General features: G+C 47.7%; 1 protein-coding gene across 8 annotated transcripts in view; it reads right to left on the bottom strand.

The window, feature by feature from the left end:
* LOC139361614 (disco-interacting protein 2 homolog C-like) overlaps positions 1–17428 on the bottom strand; it is a 133697-nt gene extending 116269 nt beyond the window's left edge. For 3 of the 8 annotated variants that reach the window (XM_071090217.1, XM_071090218.1, XM_071090214.1), the window contains exon 1: positions 16591–17428. In XM_071090217.1, the coding sequence (XP_070946318.1) occupies positions 16591–16654 (64 nt within the window). In that variant the 5' untranslated portion in view covers positions 16655–17428. Of the gene's footprint in view, positions 1–5107; positions 6383–7039; positions 7340–13691; positions 14543–14856; positions 16185–16590 lie in introns of those variants that run through there. The other 5 variants (XR_011619165.1, XR_011619166.1, XR_011619164.1 and 2 more) reach the window with 5 other exon arrangements.
* Positions 17429–19146: the final 1718 nt, after the last annotated feature.

The raw sequence follows: 19146 nt of genomic DNA, 5'->3' as shown, positions 1-19146 counted from the left end.
GAGCAGGCCAGGGTGCACTCAAAGTGCATCTCTTTCCAGAGGGCCTCCATGGAAAGTTACATATTTATTCCACGAGTTAATGGCCCTGCACCAAACATTTCTGTAAGATTCTCTAAGCAAGCTTTTCCTTCTGCCTAAAATGTCCTGACACAAACTGAAAAAGTTGTTGGAGCTGCCAAAGACTTCAGTATCCTCTTAACTATTGTCATGCACGCCCATGTGAAGAGACCACCAAACAGGCTTTGTGAGTGCAACATGGCTGTTTATTTCACCTGGGTGCAGACGGGCTGAGTCTGAAAAGAGTCAGCGAAGGGAGGCAAGTGTGGGGCTGTTTTATAGGATTTGGATAGGTAAAGGAAAATTACAGTCAAAGGGGGCTTGTCCTCTGGCGGGCAGGAGTGGGGGTCACAAGGTGCTCAGTGGGGTAGCTTTTTGAGCCAAGATGACCCAGGAAAAGGAATTTCACACACACACACACACACACAAATCATCACTTAAGGCAAGGACCGGCCATTTTCACTTATTTCTGGTAGAATGTTATCAGTTAAGTCCAGGCAGGGCATTTGCACTTTTGTGATTCTTCAGTTACTTCAGGCCATCTGGCCGTATATACCTGCAAGTCACAGGGGATGCGATGGCTTGGCTTGGGCTCAGACGCCTGACAACTATAGTCTTTACTTTTAAGGTGTGGGGTCAGATCATATAATCCCCAACTAAGCTCCTGATGCTGTGTGTGGCATCCAGCAACAGCACGTTCCATTCCTGGATTACATTTGACTCAACAGTCCACAGTGAGAACGATTTCTGGTGAATGAAACACCAGGCAGGAGAGTGATTCCGCTGGGCAGCTCTTCACACACAGCCCAGGAGCTGAGGGGAGAGGAAGAGGCCCACACACGTCCACCGTGCTCACGCCCCCTTCGAATGTGCCCCACTCCTAGAGACCCAGACCCAAGGGAAATCTGACCTGAAAATGGGCAAACCCTCACTTTGGCAGAGGGACAGGGACTCGGGGCCACAACTTGACCTCAGAGCAACACAAGTGCAGACACAGCACCCCAGGACACCCTCCTCACCCAAATTCAAGGAGGAAAACCAACGCCCCGCCCCCTTGCGGAAACCCCCGGCTGCTGGAGCAGACGCCTGCCGGCGTGTGCAGCCTCTCTCGTCCCACTTTCCGGGCTCAGCACCTGTGCCTCAGCCCTGGCACTGCTCGCCACACCCAAAGGTGTGCCAGGAGGGGCAGGTCCTAAGGTCTCCACAGCACCAAAGCCTGCAAGGCAAAGGGGCCGCTCCCTCCAGCAGGAGTCCAGAAGCGCACACTGCACCAGCATCATGGCATGAGAATTCTCCCCTCGGTCTCCGAGTCTCCAGTCTGTTGCCCGCCAGGGTCTTCTGCCAACGGCGAGACCCAAGCTGGGAGGCACATTTGGTTCTCACCATTTCCCTTGTCAAGATGAATACTGCAAACATATCCAATTCATCCTGTCACTAAAAATGAAATAATCTGCCATCTCCATCACAGATGACGCAATCAGGTTTCCATTACCGGGGTGTTTTTTTTTTTTTTTTTCCTATTTTGAGATGGAGTTTCTGCTCTGTCGCCCAGGGTGGAGTGCAGTGGCGTGATCTCGGCTCACTGCAACCTCTGCCTCCCGGGTACAAGTGATTCTCCTGCCTCAGCCTCCCAAGTAGCTGGGATTACAGGTACCTGTCACCATGCCCAGCTAATTTTCATATTTTCAGTACAGACGGGGTTTCACCATGTTGACCAGGCTGGTATCAAGCTCCTAACGTCAGGGAATCCACCTGCCTCCTCCTCTCAAAGTGCGGGAATTACAGGCGTAAGCCACCAGGCCCAACCATTACTGGTGTAATTTCTAAGCCACTCTCTCACACCCACTCCCTTTTTTTTTTTTTTTTTTTTTTAAAGAACCAGTTTTATGGCTACATTTTTTCCAAGAGAATCAGTTACCCATTTGAAGTACAAATAAGACACCGTGTTTAAAAACCAAAAATGCCCATTTGCACAGAAGTCTCCAAATACCCAGTCGATTTGAGCCTTGAGAATAAGATCAAGCTGTTGGCTGAATACAACTTTCCTTTCCATCGGTCTGCCTGTGAGTTAGACACAAGGAAAAAGCCACGAGCTAGGGACATAAAGGCAGGAACCACCAAGGCAGCCGAGACTCCAAATAAAAGCTGGAAGGACCAACACAAATGCACCACACCCTGCACGCCCTCCTCTCTTTCCTTTTCAGAATTTCCAGAGGATGAAACAGGGACCTCCTCAGACGTCCCATGATGCAGGCGGCCAGAGGGGAAGGTGGCGGCAGCCTGAATGAGGTGACCGGGAAATCACATTCCACAAACAGAAATTCTCCATGTGCTTTACATCCTCTGTCTCCAAAGAACTATGCCAGTCTAACAGTTGCTAGAAAACCGCCTTCAAGTATCATTTCCCATTTCAAGCAAAGAAAACAGTGGTGGGCCATGAGGGAAAAACATAGCCATGTGTTCTGGAATATTAAATAAGTTTTTTTCTGTCGTAAACGTATAATTTTATATTCTCAGATTTCTGTATAATTGATATGCTTCCTAATCAGCAGACATAGTAATAAAAAGTGAATTCCAAGTGTAAGATCGGAGGACCCGTTCACATGGCTTCAGGTTCTGCTACTGGGTTTCAACTTAAGAAAATGGTTCTGTGCGTTGGTAACAAGGCCTGAGAGTCTGTGTGAGAGTCTGTGTGGCTGTCATCAGGGTTCGTGTTGGCTCCGTAGCAGAGGATGTTAAACTGTTACATTATCTTCTACAAAAAATCCTGAAAAAACGAAGGCTGAATAGACATACACACCCTCCCAAAACAATCCAAATGTCCACCGATATGAAAAACAGGTGAATTAGGGTTTCCATCATGGAATATTCCTCAGCAGTGAAAACAAACTATAGCCACAGGTGCCAACTTGGATAAAGAAAATCTTTTAAACAAGTTTAAAGTGAACTGACTAGGTGGAATTCCTCGATTACAGGCATCTGCTCCAAAATGGTACTGTTCTGAATCCTGTGATGTAGAATGATAGTTAGCAACCCTGTTTCAGGGCATATCTAGAAAAAAGCAAAATAATGACTACACAATTTTAAATTCTTTGTAAATTATAACTATTACTATGAAAATTCTAAAAATGTGAAAATCTTCCCAACTGTTATTGGACAAGCTTCAAAATAAATACCCTGGCCTTGCTTGCCACACCCACAGATGTGCCAAAATAAATGAAAATATAGCCCAAGTTAGTAGAATCGAAACCTGAAGATGTACGAGCCGTCCTTGCCTCACTATCTATACATCGTGTAGAAATTTAAGAGCAGGTAGTGACACTGCAATGCAAGGCTCAAAACAACTGGGTATTTCGAAACTTCTATGCAAATTGGCATTTTCAGTTTTTAAACACGGTGTTCTCTGTACTTCAAACAGGTAACTGTTTGGTTCCCTTGGAAAAAATATAGCCATAAACCTAGTCTAAAAAAAAAAAATACGGGAGTGGGTATGAGAGAGAGTAGCTTAGAAATTTTAAAAGTATCGTCAGGGAGCAGGGGCTCATGCCTGTAATCCCAGCACTTTGAGAGGCAGGCCCCACGGGGCCTTTGAGGAAGGCACCGGTCTCCTCTGCTGCCTTCCTCCTGGACTGACCCCACGACATTCACTGGGTTTCCACCCCTGTCTCATTCAACTTCCCAAGGGTGGTCTTCACCCTCATCTAGGGCTCGGCTCTGCCCCAATTTCCTAAATCTCTGCCTTCAGAGCCTGAAAACACCCACGCCCAGGGTCACCCTAAGTCCACGTTTACCCCAGAGGGTCCCAATTTTATGTTTTCCCAGCATCGCCTTAGTGATCATTTATCCTGTCAATTCCAACTGCCTTCACACCTCACCCCTGCAGTCTCCCAGCAGACCCCACTCAGATTCACATGCCCCAGAACCCCACACCCAGGTCTGTGCATGCTGCCCTGCTCTGCCCATGTGGGGACCACCTCTCTTTCTTGAGGAATCAGCTGGCGATCATCTCCTTGTGGAGGGCTGCCCTGACTTCCAACTCTCTCCAGCAAGGGCAGAAGCCGTCCGCGGTACTTCCCCAAAACTCAGGCCAAGTATGAAGATGGCGCAGATGCTAGCTGTGCCTGGGATGCCATGGGCAGTGTCCCCAGATGCTCTGCACATGGCTCAGGGCACCGCCTGAACACAGCAAGTGCTGAAGAAATCAAACTGACGTGCGCTGACCTCTGATAGGGCCCCCTTCACCATCCACATCTGTCTCCCCTCTGGACAGTAAAATCCACAAGACACGGAGGGCTTGTCTCACTCATCTTCAAACTCCCAGGGTCACCCTGGTAGGTAAAGGGGACTCAAATGTCTTCTGAAGGAAGCGGCTGGTTAGCTGCCGAGTTAAAGGGCCTCTGAAATTCAGAGCTCTGCATAGGAGTCCAGCACATTTTATTATGAATGACTCCAACCACGGCAGAAGTGGCCGTGGAACCAGTGCTAACCAATTCAGGGTTTGTTCACTGTTTCTCAGTTCATAATCACAACTCTCTCACAGAGCATCCGCGCACAGATCCTCAGACGTCTACACAGAGTGGGACGATGGCACCGAGGCACATGAACGTCCTGTTGCAGACTGGGAGACACCGGTCAGACACGGACCCAGGCAGAGCACAGATCTCGCGTTAAATTGGCTCCGTGTAAACAGCACTCCCTGTCAGGTCCTTTCCTATGTGCACAGCTTCTACAAATTCAACTCTCACACCTGACACCTGAGAATACTGCACACCCCCATGTGAATCCCCCATTTACCTCCCAAAATAACCCAGCATGGCTGAGTACAAAAATTTTCAACATAAGGGAACTGGAGGGCATGTGGGGATTTCTCGAGTCCCTGCTACCTCCTGATGGTAAGGCCCAATGCTTCACACCCTGAGTGAAGGGTGGGTCTCTTCGGCCCCCCGGCTTTGACCTGGAGCTAATCAGCATTAACTAATTTCACTTTCCAGGACCAACTTCAAAGGCCTGCAAAGCCAGAGAAGGGAGAGGAGATGGAACACGCCCTCACCTCAGACCTGCTGCAAGCACGTACTTCTCAGATGCGTCCCAAGATGCACAGCGTGTCCGTTGCCTGTTTCACATCCACTGACCTGCAGGTCTTCTATGTGGCATCAGCCTCCTGGGCACTGGAAACAAGAGGTATAATGGCAAGTCCCCTCTGCAGCAAAGGTGAGGAAAAGGGACCCAACGCAATGGAACTTACCTTTTTCTGACAGTCTCAAAACAGAAGGAAAATACTGTACAGCCAACTTCCCCTCACACAGGTTTATTTACCTGTGACTCAGAGGCCATGACAGACAACTTCAGGTTCTCACCGATTCCTATTTTCCCCATCCAGGGAGCCTTTGTTTTTAATATCGTACGAACTTGCCATTTTGTAGGCCAAAAACAGCAAATATTGGCAGTTTCCTACAGTTCAACCGAATAAAATATGATCATGGCCTTTTGTGAAACCATGAAGAAAAGGTGGATATCTCAATATATGTTTCCAGACTGGCTTTGTTCCTGAAGCACCAACTCTGTTCACTCAGGATTTTAGACACTGAAGAATAAACATCAATATCCCACCAAGAAAACCAAAAGGATGAAATAATTTTGCATCTACCTTGGAGCCTTTTTAGGACAAGGCAGGACACAAACTTTTAAAAAGCTGCAGTTGTCCCTCTGTATACACAGGGACATGGATTCCAGAACACCCCCCGAGTTTACCCAAATCTACGTATCCACAGGACCCTGCAGCCACCCTATGGAACCGCATGTAGGAAACGTCAGCCCTTCACAAAGCCAGGTTTTTTCAGTAAGGGTTTGGTTGGAAAATAATTAACATAAGTGATCCTTCGAAGCTCAAAACCCATGTTGTTCAGGGTCAGCTGCATTTACTACTTGTGTCATATCTGAGGCCTGAAAGCCATCATTCTTGATACCTTAACGTGATGGTTAACAAACTAACTGTTCTGATTAGAAAGAGGAAAAAGCTTATTTTTAAGCTGACAATGAGAGTGGATGCGCTACGGTGAACGGAGAACAGACCTAAGCAATCACCAAGGCTGGGGTGACTGCCTGTGCTCAGACCCACGAGGGCCTGTTCCTCCATCTCCCTCTGCTGAAAGGGATAACCGCTTCTCCCCCACGAGTAAAGGGCCTTTTTAAAATATTCACACGAGAAGTGCTATGAAAAGCTGAAAGGTCACAGATAACATTTTAAAAAATAAACATTAACGTAAGCATTTAACAAGCCCATTATGATTTAGTGTGGTGGCTCAATTCATAAGCCATTATGATTTGGGTGTGGTGGCTCATGGCCGTAACCCCAGAACTTTGGGTAGCCGAGGTGGGTGCATCCCCTGAGGTCGAGAGTTTAAGACCAGCCTGGCCAACATGGTGAAACCCCGTCTCTAACGAAAATACGAAAATTAGCCAGGCATGGTGGCAGACGCCTGTAACCCCAGTTACTTGGGAGGCTGAGGGAGGAGAATCACGAACCCGGGAGGGAGAGTTTACAATGAGCCACGATCGTGCCATTGCACTTCAGCCTGGGCGTTGAGTGTAAAACTCCATCCCAAAAAGAAAAAAAAAAAAGTATCAAGTTTTCCTTCCAATGAACCTATCATTCAGCCACCAAGGTATACTATAGCTACTTATTCAGCCATGAGATACACCACAGGAGATATAGGCGAACAGGACACAGTTCTTCCCTGAAAGAAGTCTACACCCTCAACAGAAGGGAGGTGCACACTCCGAATGGAATCGGCATAGGAAACAGATGCTGCTGCAGGTGGAACTGGCCGCACAGAGCACCCGCTCCAGTGTCTGAGAAACAAGGAGCCGTTGGTGCCATCACCTTCCATACCTGAGCTGGGGCAATGGGGAGCCTGTCATCACCACCACCACCACCCGGGACAAAGAGCCCCAGAACCACACAACGAGCTTACAAACTCACCGAGACGATGACCGAGCAATGTGCGTGGAGTGATGCGAACACGCAGACGTCAGGGCCACGCGTGGCGTTGGTTTTGTGCATCAACCTGAGCGTGCCCGGGGTGCCCAGATGGCTGGTTCTGTATTATTTCTGGGTGAGATGCATGTTTGCCTCTGGATTGAGTGGAGACCCATCCTCGCCGGTGTGGGGGACACCACCCTGTCCACCCAGGGCCCGAGTAAAACAGCAAGGTGGGGAAAACTGGGTTCACTCCACCTGTCTGGCTGATAGGCCAGTGACATCTGTCTTCTGCAGCCCGTGCTCCTGGGTTTCAGCTCCTCAGACCCGGGTGGGATCTGCACCCTCCGCTTCTCAAGTCTTCAAGCCACACCCTCCCAGAACTCTAGCTTGCAGGCTGTGGGTCCTGGGGCTTCTTGGACTCTGTAGCCCCTGCAGCAAGCCTCCCCCTGGAGACACACGCACACCCGGCTGGCTGTCTCTCTGGAGAGCCCTGACTAAAAGCCGCCCCTAAAAGTGGTCTTCAGAGTTTCTTTCTAGCCCTAAGATCCCAGCGACCCTCCTACAATTCTAGGCGGAAAGGTGAACGGAGACCAATGGACAGAGGTGTGTGCGAGGACACGCCAGGCAACCGCACTGGGCAGGAGGGCACTAACGCTCACTAAGCAAAGAATCAATGTTGCTTGCCACAAAAATGAGAACCGTAAAGATTTCTTCAAACAGAAATGAGTTTGTTTCATGATTTGCTCTTAATACATAAGAAAGCATAAAAGTAGGCCTATTAACAATTACGTAAGTGTTTAGAGGCCCTTGAACTACTTCTGTCCCTTTGTGTTTTTATAGAAAATAAGCCTGAGGTTAAAGAGAACAATATCACTGGCCACAGCTGGGGCCACGCGAGGACACAGCTTATACCCCTGAGGTCCCTGGGTGCCCCGAGTCCTTCCCTTGCTATTTATGGCAATGTGGGAGAAACCAGGACGTCTGAGCATGGACCTGACCGTGCTCCCAGGGGCCGAGGAAAGCACCTATCTGTCCAGTCTTCTCTCCACCCCGCCGTTCCCTCCTACCCAGACTCTTGGGCTGACGCGGCTCATGCACTCAGCAGCGCCATCATTAAACGTTTAGCTTCGCATCACAAGGGCCTCCTCTGGCCTCCTCTGACCACTCCTGAACCTGCAGCCTAGAAGTTTGGGGTTGCAGTGATCTGTCATTGCACTACTGCACCCAGCCTGAGAAACAGAGTGAGACTCTCAAAAACAAACAAACTAAAACAAATTAAAGGAGTTCAAATGAACTCGCCCATACCCTTTAAATTTTCATTTGGGTACATGGGGTGATCTAGTTCCTTTTTCCCTTGCAATACATGAATAATCTAATAATTAAATATAATCTAACAATTAAATGGGAAAATTTAATTATTTTCCCATTTCATTATTCCCTATCTCAGGGAAAAAGTTAAAATTATTCCCTATTTCAGGGAAAAAGGTAAAAATCATTTTAAACCTTCCTTCCACAAAACAGTATACTCAGTCATCTCTATCTGCTGTATCATGTGGAATTCAGCTTCACATGTCTACAATACAGTTTTTGTTAAACAGTGTTTATATAGACAGGCAAGAGAAAGAAACACTTGGTCTATGTAGAAGCAGCAGAAGACACGTTTTAACAGAAAAGGGAGAAGATACCACCGTGTGAATCTGGAAATTCTGTCCTCATCTTGTCCACACACACAGAAAACACCCAAGCACGTGCCTAGTGTCCAACAGGAGCACAGAAAGGACAGGGATCCCTCCAGTTGTTTAATGACCAGCCCCACTTGTCACCGCCACATAACAAAATCCGCATGGCAACTTCAGCACGTTTCATTCACGATTCCACGGAAATCAGGCTGAAGAACATACAGATGTTTTGCCCACATTTAAAAATCCAAGTATGGGACTCATAGAAGTAAAACACACTATGGGTTCACTTAACTTTTCCAAATTTTTCCTTGGAGAAACCTATAAAGTTCTTGTCAGTTACATCCTTAAGTTTTTCAATAATTTTTCAATGCAAAGGTCGGGCAAGACTTGTAAATAGGTACACACATACGGCCCGGCGTGGTGGCTCACACCTATAATCCCAGCACTTTGGGAGGCCAAGGTGGGCAGATCACGAGGTCAGGAAACCGAGACCATCCTGGCTAACACGGTGAAACCCCGTCTCTACTAAAAATACAAACAATTAGCCAGGGGTGGTGGCGGGTGCCTGTAGTCCCAGCTACTCGGGAGGCTGAGGTTGGAGAATTGCATGAACCCGGGAGGCGGAGCTTGCAGTGAGATCGCACCACCGCACTCCAGCCTGGGTGACAGAGGGAAACTGTCTCAAAGAAAACAATGGAGGTACACACATACATACCACGTTCTTCTCTCAAAGAGACGGGCCCTTTTTTAAGATTCCAGAAGTAAATGTGGTTGTCACCCTGCTTTTGAGAGGATGAGCTGTGTTTTAAGCATGAACACACTTTCCTCCATGCACCAAGGATGCACCATGGGGGCAGTGCTACCGCCGCCTCCCCAGTCTCTGCTCAGGGTGGGGCAAGGGGAGCTCAGTTGTCTCCCGTATACACCGTCAACAGGCCAGGTGCTCAGAAGGAGGCTTCCAGGACTCGCTGTAGGCATTCGTGAGCAGGGTAGGCAGTGCCTCGTGCTGGTGGGCATCCAGCAGTAAGGGGGTCTTGCACTTCACTCCTTGGGCCCAGCCCCAGACAGAGGGGAAAGAGACACCTGTATCGTAACTCATGTATATTTATAGACACACAGAGACTCTGCAGTGCAAGGTGCAGAACTAGAAGGAATCATGGAAATAAGAGGGAAGACATTTGGTTACAACTGGCAGAGCCACCTCAAGCCTCAGCATTTCCTGCCGGAGCCCTCACTGACCAGACTCCTCCAGGGTCACTGCCACTGCGTTCCCCAGCTCATGACAGGGCAGACAGTGACAGAGCCTCAGAACAACCTCCCACTCCTTCCTCACCAGCCCAGGGGACGAGCTGTCCCAAAGCCTGAATGCGGGAACACAGAGGTGATTGAGCAGAAAGGGGGACAGGAACAATGGCCGCGGGTGAGCAGATATTGCGGGGCACCCCAGCAGCCCTTTCCACCTTAAAGAGGACGGCCATGGGTGTGCGGATGCTCCCGCGTGACCCAGCCGTCCTTTCCACCTTATAGGGGAATGGCCACAGGTGTGCGGATATTACCGGGTGCCCCAGAGCCCTTTTCACCTTAAGGAGATTTTCACAGACTCATATCAGTCTCCAAGCTATTCAGTGAGGTTGGAGGAGTATCACTGTGGACCAACACCGATTGGCACCAAGTAAGGGCAATTTTATAACCATGTCTCAACCATGAAACAATCAGGTCTTTGGCCATCTGATCTAAGCTTTTTCTATAACAAAGTTGGATAATTAAGTGGAACTTTGGTTTTCCAAAGCTTGTTACAGAAACCACATCTTCCTAGGTGTGGCTCTGTGATGTCACGTGCACACATCAGTAGCCAGGCTTGCCAAGACTCACGGCACATTACACGTTCACCTGAGAAGGCTGCTCAATCACTGAGGGCTCTGGCGTGCTCTGAAATGAATTTGCCACTTCGGCCTACACTCTCCTCCCTTGTTTGGTTAAAGAAACCCAAAAAGCAGAATTTGTTTTGGCCAATCGCCTGCTGACCCAACTGCAGAGGTTTTCATTAGAGTACTTTCATTGCATCATAGAAAGCAAAGTCATATAGATCAATTCATGATTACCACTCCAAAGGTTTAGTAAATCTCCAAATAATCAGGCAAACATTTTAAGAAGCTACCTTAAGGTTTACAATACTCAAAATTTAAAACTACATCCATACTTCAAAAAACCACCATTCCCATTTTAGATGGCCAAATGCATACGAGAAAGAAAGAAACGTGCTGAGCGCATTTTTTGGGTCATCTTATGGAGAAACTGCCACTTTAAAAATGGCTCTAGTTCCTGGCTCCAGATGGCTGTGGCGGGTTGTCTCACTCAATTTCAACTCCACCTGAAGCTGGGACACTAGAAATCCATTCCCAGACTCCAGGGCACAAGAATTCCCACTTCTGGAAACAGCCTGGAATGCAGACGTGTAGCAGAGAATTCTTTCCTGCCCACCCTAACCGTCCTCTGTGGAAGGCAACAGTCAAAGACAAGTCCACCCCCCTAGGCGCAACTGCACCACGAAGAACCACTTCAAGGTGGGAGGTGATTGATCAGTGGGAACAGACAGTTTAGCTAGTCACTTATAAGGCAGAGATGGGGGGTTTGAAGGCCTGTGTCTGGCCTTCTCCTCGGTAAATGGTCATCCGCCAGTCAGCCTAAGCCACATGGGAAGGGGCTTCTTGCAGTAAAAGTGGGGGCCTAGTTGTGGGGAGGGGGAATGTCTTAACCACCACTGTTTTACAGGATCACAGGGCTCAGGAAATGTTCAGTATTATCACACACCAAGGTTTTTACAGTCTGAAGAAAACTACAGTCCTAAGGTGTCAGTTCTCAAAGCCTTAAGTTCCTCCTGCTAAGATTCCCAGAGGGTCTCAACTTCTTGCACTGAACCCCAACATGCACAGGCACCTGCGTCTTCCTCCTGCAGCAAATGCACATGAGAAGGCTGTGGCTCTGCTGCAGTAATGATGCCATGCAGCCCTAACACCGTGGCAGAGCAATGGCTCTGGCCTGAATGTCCCCAAAACCTCATGCTGAAACCATCTCCGATGGGATACATTAAGAGGTGGGACCTTTGGGAGGTCCTGCTCTCAGGACTGGGGTTGGTGTCCTTGTTGGAAGATGGAGGAGCCCTCCTGCTCCTCCACCATATGAGTCCCGATGAGACGCCTGCTGCCACGCAAGACCCGGTGAGATGCTGCCGTCTGTATGCCACAGGCCCTGGAACACCAGATGTGCAGGTTCCTTGACTTTGGACTGCCTTGACCTTGGACTTTTCAGCCTCCAGAGCTGTGAGCAATAAATGTCTCTTTACAAATCACCCAATCGACAGCAGCCGGACAGAGAGACAGTAATGTTACAACATGAGTCACTTTCTCAGTGGGCCAGAGGCCTCCCCATGAGCCACCACCGTAAAGCAAGAACTCCCTGGAGGATGCAAAGGGGTTCACAAGGAATTCTACCCAGCACCAGGGTGTCTGTCCTTTCTCGTAGGAAGATAGCTGAGCCATGGCAGGAAACTACGGGGTGGGTGGGGCTGGACAGTAATGTGTCACCTGCTCACCTAAGCCTCAGTCTCCTGCCTCTCATTATGACAGCGGGGGTAACCCCCTCACCTGAGCTGTTGGGGGAGGTAAGAGTGTTGGGTGATTAACAATTATTAGCTCCACAGAAATTAGGCAAAGAATCCGCCCCTACGTCTTATAAAACCAAACCAGCCCAGGAATTCCACATCACTACTAATTTGCATGGGAAAATGCTGGATTCTCATAAGTTCTGGCATGTAATTTGTATTGATAAAGTTTGCAGAGTTGTCATATACTAAGTATATAAAACAGAAGAAAAAATCATGCAATTTGGAGGTTGAAGCAGGAGAATCACTTGAGTAGAGGCGGCGGAGGTTGCAGTGAGCCGAGGCCGAGCCACTGTACTCCAGTCTGGGTGACAGAACGAGACTCGATCTCAAAAAAAAAAAAAAAAATTTGCTGCTTCATGCTAGTAAAGTGGGCAGATTCTACATGCCAACTCTTATTCAAAGGTCGCCTAACACTGACTCAGGAACTCTGGCCCTGATGTGCTTGAAGTTTTAATCCTAACAGTGATAAAGACCACTCCCCCAGGAGCTCTGAACAAGTACTCCAGGTATACACTGAACAAGACCACACACTCTCTGACCGAAATCTAACTTCACAGACCCAAACTACAGAACCACAGAAGACACTGCTTCTGTCCAACTTTGTGTTCTGCCACCGTTTGTGTCCGTTATTTCCTACAAACCATCTCATTAGAATTTAGGGCACACAAAAGGCCGATACAACAGGGTTACTTTTCAAAGGTTTGGAGGTGAAGAACAGATACACTGCATTAACTTCCTATTGCTGCTGCAACAAATTACCACAAACGCAAACCTCCTCTCAGCCCTGGAAGTCAGGAGTCCCAGGGCTGAAGTCAAGGGGTCAGTAGGTTGTGCTCCTGCCTGGAGTCTCCCAATTCATAGAGGCCACCATGCAGCTTGGTTCACAGCCCCACACCCCTCTGACCACTGCCCCGGCCTCAGCCCTGCACCCCTCCAGCCCCTGCCCCACCCTTGGCCCACGCCCCTCCGGCCCCACTCCACCCCCGCCCTCAGCCCCACAGCCCTCTGGCCTCTATCTCATCCTCAGGTCTCCACCTCTGAGGGAGACTCTCGTACTCCCTCCCATCAATGCACGTATGAGGACGCTAGACCCCACCTGGACAACCCAGGGTCCTCCCCCATCCCACTGTCCGTTACAGTCACATCTGCAAAGCCTCTTTTGCCATGGAAACTTCATTATACTAACAGTCATTTAACAAGTCCATTATAATGATGTAAAAATTGGCATTGTTTTCCTCCTAATGAACAGATCATTCACCCATGTAACTTATAAATATTTAACTATTAAATATACAATACTGTAGGGGTCAAAGATGAGGAAGACGGTTCCTTCCTGAAAGACGACTGGACCCTAGATGGAGGGATGAACATTCTGAACAGAATCAACCTAACTCAACATTTGAGTCCGAGAGGCCAAGCAGTAAGACTTTCAAAAAAGCAACCAGAAAGTCTGTACCGTGCCTGTAGTTCACAGCTGAGCCTGGCGTCATGAGCACGAGCGTGCGGACATGCATACCAGGCCCAAGTTTAAGATCAAATATAAAGAGCTTTCAACTGTAGTATTTAACTAGATCTTATTACACAATAGCTTCTTGATTACAGTTTTTGTCCAAAAAGTTCTCTGTAATTAAAGAAATTAATTTTCCGCTAAAAAACACTTCTCCATCTATTGTCCCATAAAAATTAAATGGGTATATTAAAGAAAAAAGACAAATGTTTGACTTCGGGGGTTTGCCTATGACTTGGATAAGCATGATTTTCTTCTGGCCAAGCAGGGAGCAGCTGGACCAGACTGGAGGGAAGGAAAAACAAATTTCCACTCTGACCTCGTTTGGGCACCAGAGTCTTCGCTGTCAGAATGTGGGTGTGGTGCTTCCCACACACCAGCCTCTGACAAAACTCAGCCCAAGGGTGTGGGAAAAGGCCTTCTACTTCTGAAAAATCTATAAAGTACAGACACATCAAAAGCTTCAGAAGACTGTACAGTGCCAAGGAGACCACTGCACCCTTGGAGTTTACAGAAAATGGTCAGCATCACACGTGCCTGAGGTCCAGGTTCAGCTCCCAGCTGCCGCGACACCGTGAGCGCAGTCCTGGCTTCCCCTCTGATGCAGAGAGCTGGAAACTCCGCTGGCAGCACTCAGAGCTCAGAACATTCTAGATGAAAGCAACGTGTTCCTTTTAAAATGGGGAACCGGGGCAGCACAACTGAAGCTCTATGACTGTCTCAACTACTGGGTTTCGGGGTAGCATTAGGAAATCGTGAGAATCTAAATCTCAATTTCATACAGATTCCAAACTCACTGCAGGTTCCAGAATTTCCTGAAGCATTCTTCCACTTTATCACTCAGGATTCCCTTGCCAAACCTAATAAACTCTAAATTCCTTATGGAAAAGCCACCATAAGCACCACCACAAATAAGATCAACTGACGCCCGCCCTTTGCACCAAACCTATAAACTCTTACTCACACAAGACTGTGCTGGAGGCAGCTCTCAGCTGAAGCCGAATCCGTGAGACTTCATTATCCCCATTTTGGATCGAGTGCGAAGACTGTCAGCAAACCAGGGCCCCAGTGTGAAGCAGAGAACAGATTCTCTGACACCTGCCTGAACATTTTCTTCCCACCTGTCTTGGATATTGAGCACCCTCAGAGCTACTGAGTCACCCACATTTGCAGGTCATTTATCCAGCCACCAGGATAACATAATTATGCGATAAAAATGCCTTCTCAGGGCTTTGTCATACTCAACAAGGCAGCTCAGAAGACTTGGTAAGCCCAAGAAAGGGGGAAGCGTCCTCCAAATAGACAAAGACCAAGGAAAACCGTGCAGAGACTCTCTCAAGACAGCAGAAACAGAGCCCGCTGTAGCCTTTCAGGCCCTGCTGGCCACAGCCCTGCTTTAGGTGGCACCATTTCCACAGATGCAGCCTGCTGGGCCCATTTGAAAGGTCCTGCTTGCCACACTCACCCCCACTTCCAGTTTCTGCAAGACCCGCTGCAGCCCCACTCCACCCCGGGGGCCAACTGTTCAAGTTTTCCCGGCGAGACCCCTCAGAGCCTGCACAGCGTCTGAGACTGGGAAGCACCAAGGATCCAGAAACGCACAAACCCGTTCTCCTCATGTTGCTTTCTGGGTTCCAAGTTGTCTTAAGAACGAGTCTTGCATAAACCCCGGACTGGGGAGCCAGTCACAGCCCAGCAGCACCCAGCTCATGTGCTCCACCCACCCCACAGAGGACCACGGAGGCCCCAGCACACTCTGTCCGGGGCAAGACACCAGAAACAGCCACAGTTCAGGATTCTGCCACCCACCCCGCTGCCGTAATTACCTGCTGTGATCTGAAATTGCATTGGTTGGGAAGGGGATCTCACTGCTCAAGCACTCCCTGCTGCCTCCTTGCAAACAACATAAAAAATCCAAAACCCCTCTTAAAGAACGTTTACTATAACCTCAAAACAAGACACATCACGAGACCAGGGAAGATACATACGCACATCTGACAGCTGGTGGGCGTCAGTGACCGACGCCACGGCTTCCGTGTGGCGTGTGAAGCGGGAGGCCTGTCACGGTGACTCAGGCTGGGGTCTGAATGGGGGTATTCCAAGCAACTAGGCAACCAGGACGCACACCCCAAAACCCAAGTCCCCGCAGTCATGTACCTGGCAGAAATGCTGCGTGGCCATTGACACCAGTTGTGAACCAAGACCGATCTGCGTCCTGTGGCCCTCACAACGTCCGTACACGTCTGGGCCCAGCACAGGCACGCATGGCACCCTGCTCACCTCCAGTGGAGCTCTCTCTTGCCAAGGGGGATGGCCCTGAAGTCCGTTGAGATTTCCAAAGCTCTACAAAGTCGTCCTTCCTCCTGCTTGTTCAGAAGACCTAAAGCCCTGAAGACACCAGTGAGAATTGACCTAGCCTCTTAAGGCAGCTCAAACACCTAAACACAGGAACGCTGGACCTCTCTGCCCTCGGGAGCAGCCAATAACCCACTGGGCTAAGCAGAAGGCACAGATGTCACATCCAGAAGCCAGTGGCGCTCACGTTTGCATTCCAGGAGCCGCCCATGGGAGTCCCTCCAAGGCTTCCAAGTCCCACTTGATTGTTTTCATCGTATCTCTATAACATCAGAGACATTATATCTCATGGTATCTATGAGATTCTCTCTACTTTTATGAGCATATATGCTCCCTGACTTACCGTGGGATGAAACTGTTCCAATAAACCCAGCGTAAGCTGAAAATATCCTAAATAGAAAGTGCATTTGACATCATAGTTTCAACTTACAATGGGTTCATCCAGAGGCAGCCCATCTCGGGCCGAACAATGCACTGAGTGTGACTAGTTCACACCATCACAAGGTTGAAAAAAAAAATCACAAATGTAACCATTGTGAGCCAGGGACCATCTGTATTGTGGCTCCTGTCTTCAGAGACAACAGAAACCTCTTCTTAGACAAGAATCACAATTTATAATCCTCAAAATGTTAAACTTAGTTTAACAATCTACAGATTCAAACGAAGCCAAAGTAGGCCCACAAGACCGTTTGTGCCATTCGCTAAGACACACAACTCTGTAATAACCCTCATCACAGCCCCTCAGGGTGAGTCCCAGAGGCGGCTGTGGCTTGTAGCTACAGACACTAACAAAACCAAAATCAGAGTACGCAGGTGCAGTCAAGTCATATGACTTCTCCACTAGCATATGCACAAATGTTTATCAGCAAATCTGATCTTTGCTTTACCTCCCTCCCATGACCTAAAAAGGAGTCCACCACACACACACACCACACTTCAAAAACATAATTCGTACTTGCTTTCAATTCTGGGCATTTAGAATAAACCTAATGGGTGATTAAACCTCTCCTCCAACCCATTGCTTAGTCTTCTTAGAGGATGAAGGATTTTGCGTAACACAAGTCAGCATATAAAAGATCTTGTATAGAAACAAACTTTCAAGTTGTCCTCATTATAGTGATTCAACTAATATACAAAGGACCCAACACACAGCACAATGTCTATTAGAAGAATGATTAATTTGTTCCCCTCAAAATCTTAATATCTACACAGAAAAAATACCCGATACACATTTTATCATTCTTTACCAGTATAGTCATACAAAGGAGTATCACAAAAGCAAAAGAACACATTTGGTTTCACTCGCAGTTCTAAATTTAATATAAAATTGCTAAAACCACCAAGACAAACATGACTATGAAATATTTAACGATCTTCGCCTAAATTCAAGTCACTATTCAATCACCAATACCTCTGCTCTCCTTACAGGAACTTTCCAAAAGTAAATTCTGGAATTAACAGGACAAATTTTTCTAGTGATAGAAAGTAGGAAGAAATTGGTTGAAGGTGGTTCCTTGGCTGTCAAACTTTTTCTCCATAATAGTTTGTAAAATAAAAGCATCAAACACATCTTTACATTAACTTACAATCTATCAAGCAATACTGGAGCAAGCTTTAAATATTAGCCACATTCTGTCAGGGCTGACTCACATTAAATCACCATCAGTCTCATGTCTTGCAGCATCCACAGCTCATCTTCTCAAAACCACCTAAGATTTCATAATTAACTCAATTAAACAATCTAAGTCCTCTCCTTGATCATTGACATGAAGGGATAATTTTCCCCCAAAATAGTACCTCTTTCCTTGACATGATTTAATCTGTAGTTAGAGTATTTAACAGGATTTCTTTCCTTCTTAGAAAATAAAATATACACCTTTCCAATAAGAAAAACACTAACTGATAATGCTATAGCTTAACCAGGTCAAAAGGGTTTTTTTTTGTTTGTTTGTTTTTGTTTTTTTAAGTTAAAAAAAGAACCTAACTGCATCTTTGGACCTTATGTGAGGTAGTGTCCAGGGTCACTGGGACCCCCACTTGGTCAGTGCAGCTGGGTACCAATTAAAGACAGAAACCCAAGGGTTCACTCGAAGCCCCTTCCCAGCTCTTCATCCTAGCCCAAACCATGGGCACAAAGGAAAGCGGCATTCCACGGAGGACTTTGGGGAATGGCTGCTTGAGAACATCAAAGTGGCTCACGTCCCCCGAGTATAAAGCCAGTGACTGCTCTCAGCTTCAATGCAGCACCATCCACAGCAGCCAAGATCTGGAATCACCCGAGTGCCCGTCAACAGGGGATGAAGGGAATGTGGCCCGAACATTCACAGGAGCAATACTCCACCATACAGCTGAGATCCCTGTCATCCGAGACAGGATGGATGGAGCTGGAGGACATTATGTTAAGCAAACGAGCCAAGCAAAGAAACGGAGCATGTTCTCACTCATAAGTAGGAGCTGAGAGCAGATCTCATGGAGGCCAAGAGTAGGTGGTCAACAGGGCCCAGCAGAGTCCACTCATAAGCAGGATAGGCAGAGGCTCATAACGGGCACAAACACACAGCCTAATGGGAGCACAAGACCTATTATTGATAAATCAGCAGGGGGATGGCAGTGGGTCATCTACTGTGTATTTCAAAACAGCTAGGAGAGAATAACTTGACATTATCAGCATAAGGAAAAGAAACTAAAGTGAAAGACATCCCAAGTACACAGATTTCATCAATATAGGGATGAATCAAGATATCACATGCACTCTGAAAATATGTACACATATTATGTATCAACAAAAACAAAAACCAATGACAGAACCATTTGCGAAGCATGTGCAGGAGAAGAATGGGAAGCCTGATATGGTGTGGCTGTGTGTCCCTACCCAAATCTAATGCTGAACTCTAACCCT

The sequence above is a fragment of the Macaca nemestrina genome, unplaced genomic scaffold (assembly GCF_043159975.1).
Source record: "Macaca nemestrina isolate mMacNem1 unplaced genomic scaffold, mMacNem.hap1 Scaffold_69, whole genome shotgun sequence".
Classification (NCBI taxonomy): Eukaryota; Metazoa; Chordata; class Mammalia; order Primates; family Cercopithecidae; genus Macaca; species Macaca nemestrina.
Note: the sequence above shows the minus strand (reverse complement) of the source record. Positions and strands in the feature narration are given on the sequence as shown.